Genomic DNA, 24590 nt, shown 5'->3' with positions numbered 1-24590 from the left:
ATAGGTTCATGTTGTAGCCCTACTATGGATTTAAAAAAATAAACTAAAATACGTGTGAAATTTTTTTGAATATTTGTTTGAGCCACTCATTCCAGAGAAACCATGTGCGCAGTGACAAAGCTGTTCATGTGAACATAATAATGATTCATTATCAGGATTTCAAGCCCATCGGAAAATATAGATAATCAGATTTTCAAATAAGAAAATTATCAGTTTGTTGACTTCAATTTCGATACGGTGAAAATCTGATATTTCGTTGGATGACAAGATACCTTCAAGTGGCTTTTTGGTTCATAATATGGCCGCTGTCTCGCAGGCGGACGAAGTAACGTGCGAGTTGGCTTAAACACAGGGCAATATTTCACATAACAGTCTGTACTATATTTAATATACAGGGCGCATAGGTAACGCGCATATGACATTTTACTGGCGAACCATTGGTCCTAGAAGCATACTTCCAGTTGGAAAAAGTACCCAAATAATGTGTAGTACTCAGATATTTGATTCATGTTGCCAGGGGTTACATAGTTATTAAAATAAAAATGTTAACTCTTTATGCGGACACCCTGTGCCCCAAAATCCAATGTGAAAGTTGTTTCCCGGTCTCCAACAAAAAAATTCAACGTTTCTAAGTGCAATAATCACTGACATATTTAAAGAAAGTTGGAAAAAAACAGCATTAAATACGTGGAAACCATTTTATCCGTTGCTGTTTTTCCCCAAATTTCCTCAATTTTTCGAATTCGCATATCTCGGTGAATATTGCACTTAGAAACGTGAAATTATTTTAGTTGGCATCGGGAAAGACAGAGCAACAACGTCTTGGTTCTTTGGCACACGGGGACGGTATAAAAAGTTTTTTTTACTTTATAACTATACAACCCCTTACAACATGAATGACATATCTGAGTTGGACACGTGATTTGGATACTTTTTCTAGATGGGTATGTCTCTAAGACTAACGGCCCGCCAGTAAAGTGCCATACGCCCTGTTACCCATGAGCCAGCATATACACGTAAAAAAAGTTTGGGACGAAATAAAGTCAACTCTCGTTTTAACGAATACCGTTATAACGGGAAAAAAATATTGTTTTAACGAAAACTTTTCTAATCCCCGGGTAAATTTACATAGGAACAATATAAAAATCTGGAATTCCTTTGTAACGAAATTTCGTTATCACGAAGTGATTTCTCCGGTATCTTGGAGCTCATTATAATGGGGTGTTTGACTGTATCTCCCCCCCCCCCGAAAAAAAATCTGACATTTTTGCACTAAAGTAATTGAACTTTATTTGATCTGATAACTGTCCTTTTTATAATGATTATGTCCTTTTTACTTTTATAAATTTAGGAAGAAAACAAAAGGAAGAAAGGGTGGGGAAAAAAAGAAAAATGGCCAAGACGTAAATTAATTGATTGTGCGTAAATGTCTCGAAATTCCACTTGTGCGCAAGGGGATTCGCGCCTCACTCTCAGTTTTATGACAAAATTTGACATTTATGAGACATTTGACTACAGTCATGATTAATATTGTTACGAACTTTCGACGATAGATGGCGCAATTTGTTCGATAGAAATATCGATGATACCGGTTTCGGTCTAAGCGCAGAGACATGCGATTGGTGGAGAACTGGCAGGACGTGTAGAGAAAAATCTAGAAAGTCCCGCCCCTCCATACGGTAGCGCCGCCAGTGGCGGATCATGATTTTGGGAGGCCCCAGGCGCAACCTAATCTGGAGGCCCCCCTATCAGGGGCGTCACCCCCCCCCCCCCCGAGAGCAGAAAAATTAAATGGAAAAAAAAATATTTTCTACGTTTTTGACTGAATAACAAACCAAGAAAATAAATTTGCTTAAAAAAAGGGGAAAATTCAGAATTTTTTCCAAAAAAAATCAGAACCGTCCTCAAAAATTGAACACATTGTCACAACCACCGCCCCCACCCACAAATTTGCGTTTATCCACCACTGCACCCTTTTGGCCCTAATAAGAACGAGATGGTTCACTAAAATGAACAATATTATGAAAATCATAACTTTTTTTTTATTTTTGCATCACCAAAACCATAAACACAAAAATAAGATAAGGAAATATAATGATATTCTCTGGTACTAGATGAAAAATAATCACACTCCCATTAAAAAAAAAAAAAATCACAGTAAAATTCTGCATCATATTTTTAGTAATCTAAGATGTCCGTCCTGGTGCCTTCAGCCACACGGCAAAAATGGAGATCCGTCATAGTTTTAGTAATTTAATATTACTGATTAATAAAGATTTGATAATATCTCAAATATAATATATTTGATTTGATATAAAGATACTGATAATATTTAATAGAAAAACATTTCTTCAATAGAGGGAAGAAATTATATCAGAGTAAATATAAGAATTATATTTTTAATGGAAGAAATTAGGTCAGAATGAATAAAATTTAATGAAAGAAATTATTTCATAATGAATTAAAATTATTATCAATGAAAGAAATTATTTAAAAAATGTTTTTTAGAAATTATTATTTTTTATTTGTTTATTCTATTTTATTTTTACTATTATTATATGAATTATTATTATTTTCTCTTTCAGCCACCTCGTTGGGCACTCTGCCTGTTGTGGCCTTTGCCTTTGTATTATTTGTATTCAGAGTGAATAAAAATCTTCTATATTATGCCCCCCCCCCGTTTCGTTTAATAACGAAAAATGCCACAGTATAACATTGTGGCCCGCGTACTTTATAAAATGTTTCAATATGGCCTGCTATGCCTCAAAGGTTGAAGACCCCTGCAGTAGACTCTCGCTAATCCGGTACGTATTAGACCACGGTGTGCCAGATTTTACCGAAATTGCTGGATTAACTTTGAAGAAACCCATTGAAATAATATATGAAATTTCGTGCAAAGACATAGTCAGGACTTGATCAGCAATTAAGAAATATTAGAACATGTTAAGGGGTTAGGGCATCAGGAGAAAAGTGACACCACACCACCTAAATATCCTGGACTACTGGACGTGCTGGATTAGAGCACGACCGAATTCTCGAGAGACTACTGTAGTTGAACTGAAATGCTCAAATAAAAATTTATCAGATAATTTATATATTTTTAGTTTTGCTTACCGTTATTTTTGGAGATTCTGCAATCTAAATCCTAAAGGAAATCTTGAGGATCGGCATGAAATTTTTTTTCATTACAATAACACACATTACAATTACATTAACAATAAACACTTTTCGGTCTGACACAAAGATGTTGTCTACCCAAGCCTCCTTGACCAATCCAAAAATGTAGCTCTTTTTTTTTAGAAAGAAGGAAAAGAAACCCCCTTGATTTTTTTCAGCCGGGGAGGGAGTGTTAAAAGAGAAACAGAAAAATCACGTGATTCAGAATGCATGTCATTCAGCATTCATTTCAAACCCCACTTTTTTTTGTCATATGGTCGTATGGTTCCAGTCATAGATTGCAAATGTATATGTTGTTTGAACCAGCTTATAGTATTTCATTCAAACAAGTGGGAGACAAAATCACAATAAGAGCTCTACTACATTCATTTTAATTAGTACGAGTGTCTCTTCCTGTCGATGTCGCCGCTTGCCGATAGCCATCTTGCCATCCATTATACTGTATACAAAAGCTTACACCAAAGCTGTCGTATTATCGGCGCCCATAAAAGCATTTAATACTGTGGAATGAGACATCTGTTTATGCCTTCACTCCAATTTTCATTTCGGACAGACATTAGGACCTGCTATTCTCACCCCTCCTCCTGCTTGTGCCCTTAGGGAAATACTGTTTGCAAATGACCCTCCCTGAATGATCGCTTTACAATGTCTCTTCTTTCTTTTTTGTCTGGGAAGAACTGGCCCTTGAGAGCTGCGTCTTGTAAATTGTTCTTTTCTTTCAGTTCCCGTTTTTCTTCCATAACTCTTATACGTACAGTATACATAAAAAAAAAAATTGCGGTTAAACAAAAAAGGGAGAGCAGATACTGTACTTAGTTCAAGAGATTTGTTGATGCGCATGTAAATTCATATGTAGGATGAAGCACACAACTATTTGGAGGCCCCCCGTTCTGCCGAGGCCCCAGGCGCGCGCCTCATGCGCCTGTGCGGTAATCCGCCACTGAGCGCCGCCGACTAGGAAACTGTGAAATAGAATTTTGTGGAATGTTCTTTTCTCGAAGTTTCTATCCGGGTTATAAATACCGTGGCGCTCACAAGATGGCAGACTCAGAGAAACTGAGAGAGACTAGACAGGCTCAAGAAGATTCAGTCAGTTGTGTTTAAACTTTGCGAGAAAGTTGTTAGCTCTCTGGCCTGTAAATACGTGTAAATTGCTGTTCTGTAATTAAATCTGTGTTTGTCCGTCGAACCACTTCTTGTTTTGCAATCCCAAAGTCTTGTGGAAAATTATCTGGAACAATTTGGTGTCAGAAGTGGGATAATTCAAGACTTGCATGAAAACGACGAGAATGGACATGAATGAAATGCGAGAACAGCTGAACCAACTGATGGCTGTGATGGGCCAGATGAAATCAGGCATGGAAGAGAAGTTCCAGTCAATGAGCTCAGCCGAGAAAGATGTTTCCATCTCCATTACTACCGTGAATGACAAGATAGAGGCTATGAGCGCATCCGTCAACACATCCATTGCTGCCGTCAAAGACGATGTCACCACCTCCATTGCTGCCGTGAAAGATGATGTCACCACCTCCATTGCTGCCATAAAAGATGATGTCACCGCCGTCAACACATCCATTGCTGCCGTCAGAGAGGATGTTGCCACTGTGAAGGGAGACATTGCCCTTGCCATAGCTGAGGTAAAGGATGACGTCGCCACTGCCATAGCTGGGGTGAAGGATGACGTAAACACTGCCGTAGCTGAAGTGAAGGCAGAGCTCTCCCAAGAAATGAATGCAGTGGACGAGAAGCTTTCAAAAAGGATATTGGAGCTCGAGAAGAAAATTCAAGAGCCTACGTTCACCGCGGGCGCTCAACAGGTCCTGCCTGCCATAGCTGACGTGACTCGTCCGAACATCAAGCCCTCGACATACAACGGGAAGACATCGTGGACGATCTTCAAGACCCAGTTCAAGATGATCGCCTCAGCGAACCGATGGGACTGTGTACTCAAGGCCTTCCACCTAGCCGACGCTCTCCGAGGTGAAGCTGCCGAGGTTCTGCAGACGCTCGCAGCTGAGGACCGATCTAGCTATACAGCGCTAACGAATGCGCTCGAGCTGAGGTTCGGCAAAAATTACCTCAAGGACTTCCACAGGCTGCAACTGAAGACCAGGCAGCAGAGAGCGGGAGAGACATTACAAGAACTGGCCATGGACATCGAGAGACTCTCGCAAATGGCATATTCCCATTGCCCGCCAGACATCAGGGACGGACTGACCCTGCAGTGCTTCGTCGACTCTGTCAAGGACCCCGACATCCAGCAGGCGTTACGTCTGGGGGAGTACAAGGACGTGAGAAGTGCTCTTGTCTACGCCATGAAGTACGAAGCAGCCCGTCAAGCTTCGAGGGAAGAGCATCGAATGGCCTGAGGCTCTGCTGCGGAGAATACCAGGGCGGACATCATCAGAGAGCTGAAAGATCTCCAGAAGAGTGCCAAGAACGATCGTGGGACCCAGAAAGACAAGTCGTAGGGAACCTGGAAATGCCACGGAAAAGGCCACCTACGGAGCGCATGCTCAGCCGCAGCTACCGGTATGGAAGATGCGCCATGCCGAGTGTACCACGTCTCACAGCTGCACGGAGGAGACCACGGACTCCACGTAAGAAGCGAGATCGATGGACTGCCGTGCAAGGTGGTCATCGACAACGGAGCCAACGTGAGCATCGTCAGGACGGACCTGGCTCGGAAATTCCAGCAACGACTTCTCTATGTACCACCATCGGTGACGCTGCAGACAGTCACAGGACAGAAAATGACTGTGCGAGGAAAATTGAGAGTCTCACTGAAGTTCACCACGGTCACCTACCAACACACCGTCTTCGTGGCAGACATAAGGGATCCGTGCGTCATCGGAGTGGACTTTTTGAGGAGATACAGATTTTCCTTGGACATGAGGAACGACCAGTTGCACACGCCGAAGGAACGAATCGCCTTGCTCGGATGTGGTCGTAATGAAGTACCTCCAAGGAAAGTGATGGACATTCCCGGAGCAGAAAAAGAGTGCATCGTCGATGCAAAGAAGACCAATGGCAGGACAGGAACTGTGCTCTCACAAGGGTCAGATGGCAGGAAGAGGACAATCCTGCCTCGTAAAGAAAAAGCGCATGGAAATGCCGACGCAATGACGAGAGAACCGGGTCCACAGAACCGTCGTCGTTGTCCCAAGGCAGACTGCGGACCGGTGAACCCTCTAGTGAGACAAATAACATCTCAAGTGACGATCCTTGGAGCGACGAGAACACCAGGAAGGCCCAACTAGAAGATCCCGACATACGGCCGATAATGGACTTGAAAGAATCCACCGGTAGTAAACCAGCATGGCAAGACGTCGCCTCTTCCAGTCCGACGACCAAGAGATAATACTGGGCGCTATGGGACTCTCTGGAGATGAGAGATGGCGCGCTGTACCGCAGATGGGAGTCTGAGGATGGAAAGACGTTCTGGTGGCAACTCGTCCTGCCAAGGAGCTGTGTGAAAGAAGTGCTGAAAGAATTGCACAAAAGCCCGACCGGTGGACATTTCGGCGTGATTAAGACTCTCCAGAAGGTCCGTGAACGATTCTGTTGGGACAAATCCAGGACCGATGTGCACGAGTGGTGCAAGAATTGCGACGCCTGCGCCGCCCGCAAAGGACTCGCCCCGAACATCCTGCGACCATTGCCGAGGACCGTCCACGAGAACACCGGATACTCGTCATCGCTGATGAGAGAGGACCTTCGCCAGCCAGGTGATCTGATATTCCGGCGACCGATAGATGCTGCTCTTCTACCGGAAGAACATGTCCAGGGACTCCAAGAGCGCCTCGAGGACATGCATCGAATCGCCAGAGACAGGATCAACATCGGCTCCGAAAAGATGAAGAACCGCTACGATACGAGGGCCACGTGTCATGACTTCAAAGAAGGAGACCTTGTCTGGCTCTAGAACCAGAAGCGCCGGAAAGGACTGTTCCCGAAACTTCAAACGTCATGGGAAGGACCCTACAGAGTCGTGAAGAGACTGAACGACGTCGTAGCTCAGATCCAGAAGACGCCATCCTCGAAGTGCAAGGTGGTCCACTTCAACAGACTGGCCTCTTACCACAGTGACAACCCGCCGGACTGAATTGTCGGGACGAACAATTCTAAGAGAGGGGCAATGTTACGAACTTTCGACGATAGATGGCACGATTTGTTCGATAGAAATATCGATTCAGAAATATCGATGATACCGGTTTCGGTCTAAGGGCAGAGACATATGATTGGCAGAGAACTGGCAGGGCGTGTAAAGAAAAATCTAGAAAGTCCTGCCCCTCCATACGGTAGCGCCGCCGACTAGGAAACTGAAATAGAATTTTGTGGAATGTTCTTTTCTCGAAGTTTCTATCCGGGTTATAAATACCGTGGCGCTCACAAGATGGCAGACTCAGAGAGACTGAGAGAGACTAGACAGGCTCAAGAAGATTCAGTCAGTTGTGTTTAAACTTTGCGAGAAAGTTGTTAGCTCTCTGATTAGCCTGTAAATACATGTAAATTGCTGTTCTGTAAATAAATCTGTGTTTGTCCGTCGAACCGCTTCTTGTTTTGCAATCCCGAAGTCTTGTGGAAAATTATCCGGAACAATCTCTATATATAGCTTTCAATATTAAAATATTTCATTTATACAAAGAACAATTTCAATTATTTGACATTTTCATTTTGATTCGAACTCTCCAAATCTTGGCATTTAGATATTATTTCAAACTATCAAATCCCCGCAGTTTTTGCAGATTGTGAATTTTGCAGATTGTCACTGAATTGGTTTTGCATGCGTATTATCAACACTAAAAACCATAAATTTTAGGTTGACAGAGACAAAGAGATGAATTCAGCCGGTTACGGACATTTCAAAGTGAAGACTTACGTGAGAATTTATTGCATTTTTCTGAGAAATTAACAGACGCAGTGAGTCTGAAATAAACAGATTTAAATTGCTTTAAATGTGGTCATACGCCCTTTAAGAATTTTTTTTCTAATGTCCACAACATTGTTCTTGCAGGATAGGAAAATTGCATTGGAATTATTTGAGATGTGTGTTGCAGGCCAGTAGTAGGCGCCTATCGATATTTCGTACTGATGAATGTCTGATCAACTTGTAAAAATTGAGATTATATATATTATATCTCAACAAGGCTATGACCACAGTGTCAAGGGACGCTGTTTAGAGCGCATGGACGCTAGTGTTCATCTTCGGATGGAATCAAGAACTTTGGCAAGATTATGATGTAGATTTTATAGTTGTTTTTTTTTCCTCCGTATATTATGATCCGTCCATTGACGAACATTGATTATGGGTGAATTTATATGTGGAATCTATATGTAATATTTTTATTTATTATCCTGAAGATATCTAATACAATTTCCAGACGTACCCATCCTACGGGAACACTTTGATATCTCAATGAGATAGGAAGCGGTGTGCATTTGGTCTTCAAAGGTCAAAGGCTAGAAGTAGGCCAGCAGCAGGCTTAAGTAGTAGGTCAGTTAATTAATAGGAAGCATTGCAGTATCGATTAAAAAACTTTAAAGGTGTAGTGTCAATCTTGCTGACACTACACTGACAATACATTATCTTCTTGGATTGCATATAGACACCAATCAGCAAACCAAATGATGTTAAGACCGTCTTAAATATTTAAAATTACGTTTTTCCTGTTAAATTGAAAGGAATGGCATATGAACACTTGCGATTGAAACAACAGTAAATTTATGTAATTACAGTTTCTTGAGTTATACAGCTTTCAAAAATTTAATTTCACGGGTATTTTTTCTCATGTATGATTTGGTCTCTTGGAGTTCGTTGTAACTGAATTCGACTTTATTTGTTTTCAGCAGAGGCAATGAATTGGCATCCCCTCAAAATTCATAAAAAAATACCCCAGAGCGATCATTCCTTATTCGATTTTTATAAATATATTACCCATCAGACCACTGCTGAAGATAGCTTTGTGCTAAACTAGATGGCTATCCGTCTGTAATTGCATGAAAACGATGGTTTTTTTTACAAGCTTTCATTTTTCACCCATCTACTTACATTTACTACCAGCACTCAAAAGAATGTCAATGAATGGTCAACAAATCTTTGTCTGCTTTCTTTATGGCAGCCCTCTTTGAATGAAAAGTCTTCGAACACACAATTTTCTGTCTTTACAGTTACTCCATTTTGCTTAAACCTCTTCTATAGTTTGTGTCAGGGCCTACTGTCACCCCCAAGTCGTAAAACCACCGAGATTATGAACCACTTTTTTTATTTCCTTCCTCATGTTAATGTCACTTGAACAGGGCAAAAATTGCGAAAAAAGATATTCTATGCATTTGTTTGAAATTAAATTTTTTTAGTCACTCTGACAAAAAAAAATTTAATTTCACAAATTTCTTCATGGCCCCCGTATCAGTAGCCGTGGCTCCTGTTTTGCAAGATTTACATCCGTAGCCCCCCTGGAATATCCTAGGGCCCACTTGGGGCCATATGGCCCCCGGTTGAGAACCACTGCCCTTGAACCTTGGGTGTCTTGCTCTGTCACGTTGAGATTTTCTTTGGCACTCTTGTCTCCTTGTTCCTTTGTCATAGTGTGCCCCTGTTTCTCGGAGCTCCTGCTCAGCACTCCATATTCTGATGGTAGGGATGATGAATCTGATGCAGGTGGTGTTGAGCTTTCACTACCTCCGTCGTTGCTGTTTCCATCAATGTTAGCTGGTATCCATGCGAGTTTTTTTCCCGCAAACTGAGTCATACTGAAAAGCGATACAGTGCTTATGAACCACGAACTCTTTCACTACTGATATTTACTGGAGGATAAACCTTTCACGGTTTTCACAGATCATAGGCCATTGGTGTTCGTTTTCAATCAGAAAGTCGACAAGCTTTCTTCTAGACAAATTAATCAATTAAATCTAATTTCTCAGTTTACAACTTTTATTCGTCATATCGAGGGTAAAAGCAATGTAATAGCAGATGCTCTCTCGCAAGCAGGAGTTGACCTACTTTATCCTTCTTGCATAAATTACGACCTCATCGCAGAAGAATGACCTTGAACTGAAGCAGTTACTTGATGGAAATATACCATCTTCACTCGTTCTTCAACAGCTCTTTTCCCCAACTGGAAAAACACAACTTTTTTCGATACCTTGACATCTAAACCTCAGCAGTATATCACTAAACAATATCGTTTGGAAGTATTCTAAATTATTCATCAACCTGTGCATCCGGGTGTTAAATCCACTGTTAAAATGATCATCGACAGATATGTGTGGCCGAACATGAAAAAAGACATCCGACAGTAGGTTCAAGCATGCATCACTTGTCAGATGTCCAAAATTCATCATCGTAGCAGCCCTCATATTGGACAGTTCATATCTCCATCTCGATGATTTAGTCACGTGCACATCGGCATAGAAGGAATAATGGAAGCGGCACAAAACTAACCTTCCAGAAGAATCTGGATGTTTCACACTGTACCTTCACATTTCTCCTTTGGCAGCACGACATTTGCCAAGTTTGTAAATTCTGAGGGGTTCTCAACAAAATGTGCTATCCATTATTTACAGATGAAAAATGATGACTATCAACATAATCTCTGTAACACTTCCCCCTTCCTTGAAAATTTTTTGTCCAACAATTCAATCTTCAAGTTGGTGGGTCACATTTTGTCACTCACTGTGGTAGGGAGCCAGTCTGTTGAGGTGGACCACCTCGCACTTCGATGATGGTGTCCTTTGAATCCAAATTACCACATCATATAGTTTCTTTACGACTCTGTAGGGTTCTTCCCAAGATGTCTGGAGTTTCAGGCAAAGTCCTTTCCGGCGCTTTGAGTTACAGACACAGACAAGGTCTTTTTTTCGAAGTCGTGAGATGTGGCCCTCTTATCGTAACAGTTCATCTTTTCAGAGTCGATGTTGATTCTGTTTCTGGCAGATCTTGTCCCATAAGTACATGTGATAGTGAGAATTCAGTGCTCTCATGGGCAGTTCTTGGTAACAGTCCCAGGACGTCCATGGCAGTGGCATAGCCAGGGGGGAGCAGAGGGAGCGATTGCTCCCCCAATTGAAATATTGCCTACATTGGCACCTATTTTTCTAAATGACTTTTGATCTTTAAAAAAACTTGAAAAATATTGACTTTTTCATTTCCTACCTTCATTGACTAAAACGAGTAAGGGGTAAAAAAAAATCTACATTTATAATTGTGCCTCTTGCAGTTTCACAGTGATTGGGTTTGTACTAACCCTTAAGAGAAGAAGGAAAAAAAGGAAGTGGAGGTTTTCATTACCATTTTTGATAATTGCTCTCAAGCTCTTCATCTGGAAGCATGTTCAGATCTCAGCCTCTGTTCCCCACCTTTATTAAAGGGCAGAATCTTGCCCGCTTCTAGCTCTTTTTTCTCTTGCTATTGGTCATTCTTGGTAGAACTCCTAGAAATACCTTTCATAAGTATGCAGGATATGGCGTTCAGGAAATGCTCATTCTGTTCTGAAGAGCCACCAAGAGCATTGACTAAGGCGCTTTTTGAAGAAATTAGGCTCGGGAACCTATTGTAGACAGACCACTGAAAATATAAAGTAATGGCTAGCATTCAAGCTGCAAGAAATATCACCTTTTCTTTGGGCACCTTAGGTAGAGCTTGAGCTCCTAGAAATACCACTTTATGTATGGGGGACTTAGTTAGATTCATAAAGCCTAGAAATGCCAATGTTATCTGCAGGTGCCCTGGCAAGAGCTACTAGCTTGTATATAGGGCAGCGTCAAAGACTAAGAAAAGGTGGAAAACAGCTATGAGCTTTTGAGCCCTAAAAAACCCAAGATTTTGGGGCACAAAAGGGGGTTCTGGAAGAGGTTTTTTTAAAGGTGGGTAAATAAAAACCTATAATTTTAGGTCAACAGCGCTCTGTTATGTAGAGAATGGAATTATAGTCTTCTATATTTGTACGATAATATATTATACTATATTATATACGGTGATAATGCATAATTTTATGTTAAAATGTGACTTTTTTAGACACATTGTCTTTTTTCATGGCGTAGTTTCTCTTTCCTATGAATTGCTTTGTTTATTTCATCATTATGCATATAAAACAGTGTGCCGAATCGGAGATTATTTCCTGGAAAAAGTTATGGCCGGTGTGTTTGTTAACTCATGACACGTATATATATATCTCCTCCAATTAATCTCAGTATTTCTTAAATTTTTGGCACCCATGCCCCCCCCCCGACTTCATCATCATTTATCCGTGACTTCCAAGAATAGCCTGACGCAGGGGTTTCTCAAACTTTTTCCACCCTTTCCCCAGGCCCGTTGCCCCCCCCCCGGCCTTTGAAAATACACTAAAAATGGTATATATATATACACTACTTTATATACATACATTGAGTACATGTGCTTTGCCCCCCCCCCTGGAAAAAGTTGAAATGACAGCCCTGCCGTTCCCCTATTCGATACTTATCCACGAGCTCCGCCTACTCCTGGAATTGTCCATATATTACAAGGAAAGTTTAAAAGTAACTGAAGATACATACGTAATACATATACTATTTCAGAAAAACAAAAAGTGTCCATGAAATGTTGTCTACTCTTGAAAGATTATCTAGTGTTTTTCAATTAGCACTTATCCGAGGGCTTACAATATTTTCTAATATGAACTATGATGTCGTGAGGTTTGCCACACAGCACTTACCCAATGCCCTCTGGTCAAATTACGAGGGGAAAAATCTAAGAACTTATTAGTCCAGAGGGTTCTCAAACTGTGCGTCATGAACCTTTGTCGGGGCACCGCGGAGCATCCCGAAGGTTTTTCAAAGAGATTCTTTGTTAAACTGCTCTGGGGAGCCGCAGGCAAGCATTGATTAAAGTAACGGGTAACCCCTGCGCTAGTCTGTACCATTCATCACTCATATATTTTCATTCTTCTCTGATTTGTTATAAAACACATCGCATGAATTTATTTCACTAGAAATAAATATACATATACTATGCACAATATCTTTTTAAGTTTTTCAACTTCGAGCAGAGAGAGAGCTCCCCTTTAAATAGTATTTCCAAAGGAAGCCGGTAGATAATAAAACATAAAAAATATTTCAATTGATCTATACACCCGCCACTTTCACTTTGATTTGGAAGATGAGCAGTGACATTACAAACACGAATCAGAAATACTTAAATAGATTACGAACACATACGACAATTTCTGGTGCACACTAATTCGTTTGAAGCAGTGGTACCTAAACCTTTTTGGATTCAGGACACCCTCTGCTTGTGCGTATGCAATCTAGTAGCATGTGATAACCAGGGCCGCAACTAGGGGCGGGGCATGAGACCCGAGGGGGGCGCAAATTTCATTCTGAAACCTCTCCTTCAACATCACAAGGGGGTGTCAAAATGCACTTTTGCCCCGGGTGACCAAGCATCTAGTTGCGGCCCTGGTGATAACCACTGCGATCGTGAGGGCATCATGATGGATTCATCCCGGTTTGAACCCCACTAGTGTACAGTGGCGCTTGACTGAAGCGAGTCTTTTTTTTCAATGTCTAGGTACGAATGCTAACCGATCTTTCGTTTGGAAAGCCTTCCCACAGAAAGCAGGCAGGCTTTCACCATGGAATTTGCATAATGCGAAACTTCAGGCATCTGCCAGTTTTATTTCTAATATGTGCAAGGCAGATAGCAAAACTTCTCGAACTGAAACCATGCATAACTATGGCACCATATATGGGCACGCATTATGTAAGAAAGAACTTGCCGGCATTTATTAATTTGTTAGAGAAATTGCATAAGAGAAATGTCTTGGAAGTATATGCACGATTGAGTAAAAGTAGTGCACATGTGATACGTGCTTAGATAAGAGTGTAACGTAATAAAAGCGATTAAATGGAAGCATGAAGATTTCTCTGTACTTTCATATCTTGGAATAATTTTAGAGAGAGAAAAAAAAAATTTATTTTTTTTATTTTATTGTCCTTATCATTTTTTATATTTTAATCTAAATTTTTTCCAACTACCTTTTATGGTGACTTCCCAGTTGTTTTTGATGTTTGCATTTGCATATAAGTACACAAAACATAAAATGGAATTTAAAATTGATTAAAAAATTAAAATACATTAACCAATTGAAAGGTAATTAATTTAATTTGAAAAATAACATCAACTGAAAACAAAATAGATTTTATTTTTTTTAAATTGGGAAATTTAAAGTTCTTTCCACCCCCCCCCCCACTAATGCATAATTTTAAGTTTGCGCCTTAAGCACGAACAAAAAAATGGCACCTTTCACAATTTCGCTCTTCCACGGACCAAAACCTGGCTACGCCACTGGTCCATGGTGATTCTCTTGAATAGCGCTCCAATGTTGTGGTGTTGAACGTAGGCCCGGGTGTGCTTCTAAGGTTTTTTTTGCGAGTGGTGCAGGCATCACAACATCTGTCTTGGACTTGTCCCAACAGAATCGTTCGCAGACCATCTGAAGAGTCTTGATTATGCCGAAATGTCCACCAGTTGGGCTTCCATGCAACTCTTTCAAAACTTCTTTCACTCAGCATCTTGGTAGGATGAGTTGCCATCTAAACGTCCTCCCACCCTTCGACTCCCAGTTGCAGTACAGCACACCATCTCTCATCTCAAGGGAGTCTCATAGTGCCTAGTATCTTTTGATTGCTGGATTGGGAGAGGCGATGTCTTGTCACGTTGGTTTATTCCTAGCAGATTCTTGCAAGTCGATTATCAGTCGTATGTTCGGAACTTCTAGCTGGGTCTTCCATGCGTACTCGTCACTCCAAGGATCGACAATTGAGACATTACTTGTCTCACTACAGGATTCATGGGCCCATACTTCTCTTCAGCCTTAAGGCAATAACGACAGTTCTGTGGATACATTCCTCTCGGCAGGGCATCGGCACATCCATGCACTTTTTCTTTATGAAGCTCTATCCTCCTCTTCATGCCATCGGGTATGAATTCTTTTATGCTTCCGGAATGGTCATCACTTTCCATGGAAGAAATTTGCAGCAACCACACCCAAGTAGGATGATATGTTCCTTCGGAGTGTGAAACTGATCATTCCTCATGTCTAAGGAAAATCCACATTTTCTCAGGAAGTACAGTCCGATGATACATGGTTCTTTTATGTCAGCCAAGAAGATGGTGTGTCGATAGGTGACCATGGCATACTTCATGTTGACTTCCAATTTTTCGTGTACAGTAATTTTCTTTCCCGTGACTGTCTGCAGTGTCATTGATGGTGGTACACAGAGAAGTCGTTGCTGGAATTTTCATGCCAGGCCCATCCTGATGATGCTTTACATTGGCTCTCTGGTGTCAATTACCATTCTACATGGGAGTCCATCAATGTCGCCTCTCACGTAGAGTCCATGGTCTCCACCATGCAGCTGTAAAATGTGGTACACTCGGCATGGTGCATTTCCATACTGACACCCGCAACTGAGCATGTGCTCCGCAGGCAGGGCCGTATTAACCATTAAGCAAAATAAGCACGTGCTTAGGGCATCAAGAGAAGAGGGGTACCACAAAAAATTATCTTTGTTTTATGTACAATTTTTTTTTCAACATAAAGCATCAGACCAAAAATCCTGGCATTTTCGATTTATTGTATAGTTGAACGCTTCATCAAAAAAATGGCAGAAATGTAGAAAAAATTTATAATATTGCAAACTAGAGATCACGTCACAAGTTTTTGGAATGAAATTTCATGCAATTTCTATAAAGTTAGCTTGAGCCTTTTTAACAGCATCATAGAACCCTTTGACAAACTGATTTTTCTCAGCCCCCACTACAAGCTGAAAATGCCAGCCTACCAATTAGCATACTAACTGCTGTAAATTGTAAACTGATATAATTGTTACGAGGTCCACAGGTTGTGTCTGGGTGAGACCCCATGTATTAAAAGTAAGAGAAGTTCTTCAGAATAAGGACGTGAATTTAAAAATGTGAAAATCTTTATGAGTTAATAGCAGATAAACTGCATGGTTTCAGGAGTGTTATCTTATCATTAATTATAATTACCCACTTGTGAAAGTTTCGTTGCCCCTATGGTGTATAAGCCTTGCCATGAATGAATGAACGCCAGGGTCTCTGCCACCAGACTTATCCCGTTGCTGAGATCTCTTCCAGCCCAGCTTTGTGGCAGAGTCTGGAACAAAGTGAGTGCACCCAACAGTCTGAGTGTGTAGCTAGTGTTGTGTATGATATTTCAGTGCTGCCATCTATACTTCAAATTGTGAGTGAAGTGTAATGATTGAATATTTGTAATGTTGTAGGCCTGTTGCTCTCTGTGGCGAGACTTTTTAACAGGGAGATCGGCTCACATTCGCGCCTTAAAGTTGGGAACCACAGAAAACCAATTTCAGCCGACCACCACTGTGGGGTTCGAACCCGGATCCTCGCATCGTATAAGCCTCGCCAGTGAAATAACCCAGAAAATTGGCTGCTGTGTTTCCAGCCAAATGAAATGAGTCAACAATTGTCACCTGGCAGTTCAGTGGTTAGGGAGCTAGCCTTTGATTGAGCAGGTCTAAGTTTGAATCCCAGTTTGGGCATGGATGTTCTACTAACACTAACAAATCCTCTGGACAGATCCCTTGGGCCTGTGTGAGGATTACGTTTAAGAAAAAAATCATGGTTTTTTCTCTGCAAATCATTCAGTCCAGTACGCCCACAGTTTGAAAGTTTCGATAAAAGTATTTTTTTTTTTTTTTTTTTTCGTATTGCATTCAAATAGACTACACAGTTCAGAGCCACATGCTTGTGGGGTTAGAGCTATAACTGCTAAAATATAGGTACAAAGACACTTTAGTTTGATCCACCATAGGAATAAAAGAAATGCTAACAGATTACAACTCAAGAATATATCAGAAAGGACAAGTACCCAATAATTGTGATCCACCAAAAATAAGGTACCTGTGAGCAGAGGCGGATTTATGATTTTGTCCCCCTCTTCTCTTATTCTAGTCTCATTTTCTTGACCACTCATTCTTTGAATTTGCTGTCTTGTGCTATGACCTGCTTGCCCCCCCCATAAATATGTCTGTGTTTCTGAGTCTTTTTGATCACTCAAATGCTAACATCCTTGCCAGATCACTCTTTTGGCAATTTGCATGCTTGCACATAGTTTCAGTCACCCACATGCTTGCACACTGTTTTGGTCACTCCCATGCTTGCATACTTTTTTAGTCACCCATATGCTTATACACCTCTTTTTTGTCATTCACATGCTTTCACACGCTCTAGTCACTCTTTCAGTCATTCACATGCTTGCACATGCTCTAGTCACTCTTTCAGTCTTGCACATGCTTGCACACACTTTGCATCACTCTTTCTGTCATTCACTTGCTTGCGTACGCTCTAGATCTCTCTTTTGCTCACTCGTGTTTGCACACTCTTTTGTTTACTCAAATGCTTGTAAACTCTCTAGGTCACTCACTCACCTGATCTCTCTCTCTCTCTCTCTCTAAGTAAAGCCGGATTCATGGCCATAAAATTTTTCCGCCATTCTCACATTATGTACTAATTTTCTTAGCCACTCATTCCTAAAATTTTCTGACCCTCTAAACTTGCTACTTCCTCACTAAGCCCTTCTTCTATCTCCCCTGTAAACACACCAATGCCTATGAATAATATCAGCTATTCAGTGGTTGCTTTTGAAGCTGCTTTGTGAAATCCTAACATGTAGTCAATGGGAGGAAATATCTTTATATGTTTTAAAGAGATTTTGAAAAAAAAAAATGTCTAAAAATCTAAGGTCTGTATTTTTGGGAAGTATAAAAGAGAACTTCCAAAGGTGTTCCAAAAAAAAAAATTCCAAGGGATATTATCAAAGGCTTTACAAGTAGAAAAAAAGGGGGAGGAGAGACTTTCAATGTGTGTGCTTAAAAATATTCAAATCATAATTCTGCCCTGGATTTGTTAATTCTGAAATATAAAATTGCATGTATTGTTTTTTTTAAATTTCATTTATAGATTCAATATCAAGTGAAATATACTTTTACGGACCAGGGTGGGGGCACCAAAGTCATTCACATGCTTAGGGCCTTCAAACGTCTTAATCCGGTCCTGTCTGCAGGTGGGCTTTTCCAGCACACCAATAGCTTGTCTTTTCAGCCGCTGTGGTGGTCGAGTGATCAGAGTGATGGACACGTGTTGCGAGGTCCTGGGTTTGAACCCCACCGTCACCACAGTGGTGGTCGGCTGAAGTTGGTTTTCTGTGGTTCCCAACTTCAAGGCACGAATGGGAGCCGATCTCCCCTTTAAAAAGTCTTGAAACAGACCTACAATAGCACAAATGTAATTCAATCATAACACATCACTCACTTCACTTCTGAAATATAGATGGCGTCACTGAAAAATCAAACACAACACTACATATGCATTCAGACTGTTGGGTACACACACAGTTACACTTCCGGCACAATTCAATAGGTAGTAAATCGCCCGTAGATGGTGATAGACATAGGTTGTGCTCGGTTTGAAAGAAAGGTTTGTCTTTTTCATTTCACGAAACTGTTCCTGGCACTCTTCAGGAGTTCCTTCAATTCTCTGATGATGTCTGCTGTAGAACTCTCCACAACAGCATCATGGACTACTCTTCGTTCTTGTCTCAAAGCTGGCTGGGCTGCTTCAAATTTCATAGTGTAGACAAGAGCACTGCTCACGTTCTTGTATTTGCCCAGACACAATGCTTGTTGGATGTCTGGGTCATTGACAGAGTCAATGAAGCACTGTAGGGTCAGATCATAACTGATGTCCGGCAGGCATCTGGATATGCCAACTGCAAGATTTTCTTGATGTCAACGTCCAGCTCTTGCAATGTTTTTCCAGCTTTCTGCTGCCTAGTCTTCAGTTGCAGCTGGTGGAAGTCCTTGAGGTAGTCCTCTCCAAACATCAGCTCAAGTGCGTTCATCAGAGTTGGATAGCTGGATGAGTCCTTGGCGGCAAGCATCTGTAGAACCTTGGCAGCTTCTTCTTGGAGTGCGGCAGCTAGGTAGAACATATTGAATACACAGTCTCATCCATTCGCAGAAGCAATTATCTCAAACAGGGTCCTGAAGATCGACCATGATGTCCTTTTCTTGGTGTCCGCAGAGAACGTAGGCTCCTGAATTTTCTTTTCTTGCTCTAGTATCCTCTTTGAAAGCTTCTCGTCGACCATATTCATTTCTTGGAAGAGTTCTTTCACGGTGTCAACTATTCTGTTCACCTGGCTTTCAATGACAGCAACTCACTCCAGCTAACCCTTCACTCTGGCAATCAATATGGTGATATCTTCCTTCACTTCAGAAATTAATGTGGCGATTTCCTCTTTGACGGCAGCGATGGACATGTTGCTGCCGGTGACATCTTTCACAGCGGCGATGGAGGTGGTGACATCTTCTTTCATGGCAGTGATAGGTGTGTTGACGGTGACTGCAGATTTGTTCATTTCTTCCATCATGCTCAACTTCATCTGACCCTAATATTCATCAGCTGGTTCAGCTGTTCTTGCATCTCGTCCATCTCTATTCCTCTTGTCTTTCCCATCCAAGTCCTTGAATTACCCCACTCCTGACACCAAATTGTTCAGGATAATTTCTCTCATAAGTCCTTGAATTGAGCAGATGATAAAACAAAATGCAGAAAGACATAGATTTATTGAAAAAAAACAGCTATTTAACACGTATTTACAGCCAACGATTTCTCGAAATACATTAATCAGAGATCGGCCGAGAAGTAAGAGTTCTTGCATTGAGGAGAGAGTCGAACAATCTGATTACTCTCTTGTAATGACATCACTTTTTATATGTACAGCAAAAGCTTCAAGAAAAAAAAGATTTAAGAAAACTCTATTTCAGTTTCAAAATTGGCGGTGCAGAAAACTAACCTTCCAGGAGAATCTGGATGTTTCGCGCTGTACATTTCTCTTTTGGCAACAGGACATTTGCCAAGTTTGTAATTTCTGAGGGGTTATCAACAAAATATGCTACCCATTATTTACAGGTGAAAATGACTACTATTTACATAATCTTTGTGTAACACTATAATCTGAACTTTCCATACTCTTAATGATGACAAAAAGACTCCTTAATCCTATAGTTTAAAAAAACATAATCTAGAAAGTCATAGAAGCAAGCATTGTTGTGTATGTGGTTCCAAAGAGCGTCCATGGTAAGTTGCTTCATTGAAAATGACGTCATTTGTAAAGTGGTATCAAAATTAGACTTCTGATTGACACACACACACACACACACACACAAAGCACTTACTTCTTAGATGTGAGTCACATTTTATACTACATGGCTGCTGTTGTGTCTGGGGAATAATCTTTAAGACCAAGATTCTGAATGAACACCAGGGTCTCTGCCACAGGACTTATCCCGTTGCCGAGATCTCTTCCAGCCCAGCTTCGTGGCAGAGTCTGGAACAAAGTGAGTGCACCCAACAGTCTGAGTGTGTAGCTAGTGTTGTGTATGATATTTCAGTGCTGCCATCTATACTTCAAATTGTGAGTGAAGTGTAATGATTGAATATTTGTAACGTTGTAGGCCTGTTGCTCTCTGTGGCGAGACTTTTTAACGGGGAAATCGGCTAGCATTCGCACCTTAAAGTTGGGAACCACAGAAAACCAACTTCAGCCGACCACCACTGTGGGGTTCAAACCCGGATCCTCGCATCGCGAGTCCGTCACTATAACCACTCAACCACCACAGCGGCAAGACCAAGATTCTGTAATCATTGCTAAAAGCTGGTGGTAGCAGCATTACTGTTTGAGAGATGTTATTGTAGCATTATCTAGGTTCACAGATACTTCTGGAAACAACTTTCAACTATTATGATTATGAATTAATCCTTGCAGATTACTTACACAAAAACTGTTTAGTCTTTCATGTGATACATGAAGTTCTCAAGATTCATATTACAACATACCATATTATCAAAAAATGTTTGAAAATCGTAGTAGGATATGACCAAGATGTCCAAGTACTTTTCTGGTCCTCTAATTCTACAGACATTAACCTGAGCATATTTAGACAAACTTCATTGACATGTTCTCTCTACAGAACTTCATTTTTTATATATACAGTAATCTCCAACAGCTGAGATTGCATAACAACCTTCCATTATGTCATTGTTTCAGTTCCGGACCATCTTGTTAGAGCGCATACTGCACAAAATTGTTTTTATTTATATAAGCAGGTGGTCACACTAATGTTACTCAACTGTGCATATTTCTCTGTTTGAAGGATGACATATTTATCATATATAATCATGATTCCACAGCATGGAAGAATTTACACAAATATCAGTGTATCTAGAAAATCTAAATATCCATGTATTTACCTGACACTCTTTATTGATACTGCTGTAAATAGCCATTCATGCAGTTTTTTACATTTTTCTTTCAAAGCTTCTAAACACAAATTAATGATTTGAATTGATTTTTCATCAGCTCCCATGTTGACAGTCACGTAACTTGGCATATATACTTTCATTGGCTCTAATATAAGAATCTGTAATAAGTTTGAAATGAAAAAATTATTGGGTCATAACATGACATTCAAAATTCCAAAAAGGTAATTCAGGAGCAATCTGTGATTCTAAAAAAAAACTAACATAATTGTTTTGACAACATGAAACATACTCATGGGCGGAGATACGGGGGTTAAATTTGCTTCAGTGCTGAATTTTCATCAATTTTTGTGTTACATGAGAGGAGATATGGGCAGGGCTGCCCTTAGGGATTTGCAATGGGTGTGGCCACACTGGACCCCACACTTCTGGTAATAAAAAATATGTAAAAAAAACTTGTAATTTTTATAAAAATTTTAAAAAACAAGGCTGCTGCACTTTAAAAAAGAAAATGTTAGAAAAATCTAAATAACGTAATGAATAAGTGAAAATTATTCGTCACACAAACTGATAATATACAGTAGAGAAAACAAAAAAGAATCATTATTTGTTGAATGCAGATGTGGGAATCAGTTGGAAAGTAATGCACTAAACATCCCTGCTTCAATATCTATGTATATATGTGTGTGTATTATATCCTTCAAGATTGTATCAATAAAAGGTGTAGGAGTGTCTCCCTAGTGCAGGTGGAGACAGCCACTGAGACTGACTATGAGCGGACATAAACACGTACAACACAACACGTTCCTCATATTGAAGCTCCTTCCAGGGGAAAAAATTGCATGCCTATAAGAAGGGGGGGGGGGTTATTTTACTCTATACAGTGTTAACATCAGGGCTGAATGAAAATTTTTTGTCCACCTACCATCTTTTGCAAAATGCAACAATGTGCTACGGTAAAGTTTCTGACTGTTTTCGAGACGCATGGCATTTTTTGCAAGCATATTCAGTGGAATATTTCAATCTAACACACTTGCAGAGTTTCTGTGAGATTTTACATTTCTGTTCTGTGTGAGTGATCGTAAGATTGAAGTTTCCAACTTAAGGCTATCTTCGTAGCAATAATGTCATCAAGAGAGCATGACAAATTTCAGAAATATCAATCCTGTAGTAAAAAGGCTAAAATAAAAAGAAAATCGAAAACAATACCTTAACACACAACGTGGTGCATTCAAAAAATTTCTGCAGCCCGCAATTCAGCCTTCTGGCGCAGAGATAAGAGAAGTGGGTGATATTTAACAAAAAATGGTGCCTCATCCTGGAATTTCAGCCACAAACAATATGACTGATAGTACGCACATTTGTTTTGGTGTAGAATCCTCAGAAGTCAGTGCTTTGCAAGTTATTAACAGACGATATACAAACTGCTGTATGCGTCTTAAAGTTCATGAACAAGATCCAAAATCCTTTTCCTAATGCTTTCATAGCATATTTCTGTCACCATCAATCGCATTCTAATGTATAGGTCTCGGCCAACATTATTGTGTAAATAAATATATTACAAACTGCTTACTGTTCCAGCAACAGTGGCAAGTGCAGAAAGAAGCTTTTCATGCTTAAAAATAATAAAATCTTATTTAAGACCAGCAATGAGTCAAGAAAGACTGTCATCTTTAGCGACATTATCAGTCGAAACACACATAGTATATAAAATAAATTTTGATGACTTCGCAGGTGTGAAAGCAAGAAAAATAAAATTTTTATAAGGTGAGTCAATTCAGACAATTAAGCTGTCAAGTTTTGTTGAAAAGCATTTGAAAATAAGCAGTAGTGAGTCGTATTATATTTTAAACATATTTAATTTTTTTTTGCTTTACTTACTATGTTTACATTTGAATAAACATTTTTACATAAACTTTTTAATACTGACCAGATTTTTTTTTCTTTGGAGGGGAAGAGGGCACTAACAGTCCCTAAATTTTTCTCTTTCGGCTCAACTAACAAAAAATTTCTATGGTACTCATAGGGCCCCGCGATTATTTTGGCCCCGCATCTGGTAAGGGCAGCCCTGATACTACTGATCTAATGTATTGGCATGTATATGAAATTACATCATCATCATCATCATCATGCCCCTTCAGACTTTCAAGTTGATCTCTCTGTCTACGTTGAACATACTCCAATATGTTTTTTTTTTTGAAGTTCATGAACAAGATCCAAAATCCTTTTCCAAATGCTTTTATAGCATATTTCTGTCACCATCAACTGCATTCTAACGTATAGGTCTCAGCAGGGAGAGGGCACTAAATTTTTTTAGTTATACATACAGTGCATTTGTAATTAATCCATTAATGCCAGTTGATAAGAAAATTTGCCTTTCTAAAGTTTAAGTTTTTTCTTTGCCAATAAATGAAAGTGGTTCCACTCATTATTTTTTGTTTTTAAAAAAATCAAAGTTGTCGTTGATGGGTTAAAGTTCCCATGCTCTGTGTGAGTAGTGCACAAAAGTTTGATCAACCTCTGATAACAGTATACACAATTGTAGAGATGTGAGGTGAGAATATTCTCAGAAAATGAGAATATTTTGAGAATATTCTCCTGGATGTAAAAATTGGAGAATAATCGAGAATATTAATTTTTCTTTTAAATAATTTAAATTTTTTAACTGATTTTGTTTATATTGTGAAATATAAATCAATTTTAATTGCCTGAAACATTTACAACAAAACAATTTTTGGTATACCTACAAACTGCAGTCCCATCTTCTTGACGGGAAGAGAGATGGGCACAGAGAATATTCTCTCAAAGGACTATTATAAATTAGTGGAGAATATTCTTATCGAAAATAATAATTATTCCCAAGTTATTTATCGAGATTATTTATTATAATACATGTTATTTTACACATATTCTTGATAATACTCGCTGAAAAGATTTCGGTAACTGAAGAATATTCTCTGGAAGGAACTATAATAAGGAAGGCTATTAATAACTTCAGAATAATTCATATTATTTTCTATAAGAAGATTCCCCAGTAATTTATGGAAGTAGTCCTTCCATAGAATAT

The 24590-nt window shown here is 39.9% G+C and overlaps 1 protein-coding gene across 4 annotated transcripts in view; it reads right to left on the bottom strand.

Moving 5' to 3' along the window:
- The window catches only part of Ask1 (apoptotic signal-regulating kinase 1), a 606402-nt gene that overhangs the window by 317798 nt on the left and 264014 nt on the right, over positions 1–24590 (bottom strand). For all 4 annotated transcript variants that reach the window (XM_089239611.1, XM_089239614.1, XM_089239612.1 and 1 more), the window contains one exon: positions 21515–21684. In XM_089239611.1, the coding sequence (XP_089095737.1) occupies positions 21515–21684 (170 nt within the window). The remainder of the gene's footprint in view (positions 1–21514; positions 21685–24590) is intronic.

Source organism: Pholcus phalangioides, unplaced genomic scaffold (genome assembly GCF_987345545.1).
Source record: "Pholcus phalangioides strain wild (caught in Gottingen) unplaced genomic scaffold, Ppha-v1.0 ptg000011l_1, whole genome shotgun sequence".
NCBI classification, from domain to species: Eukaryota; Metazoa; Arthropoda; class Arachnida; order Araneae; family Pholcidae; genus Pholcus; species Pholcus phalangioides.
Note: the sequence above shows the minus strand (reverse complement) of the source record. Positions and strands in the feature narration are given on the sequence as shown.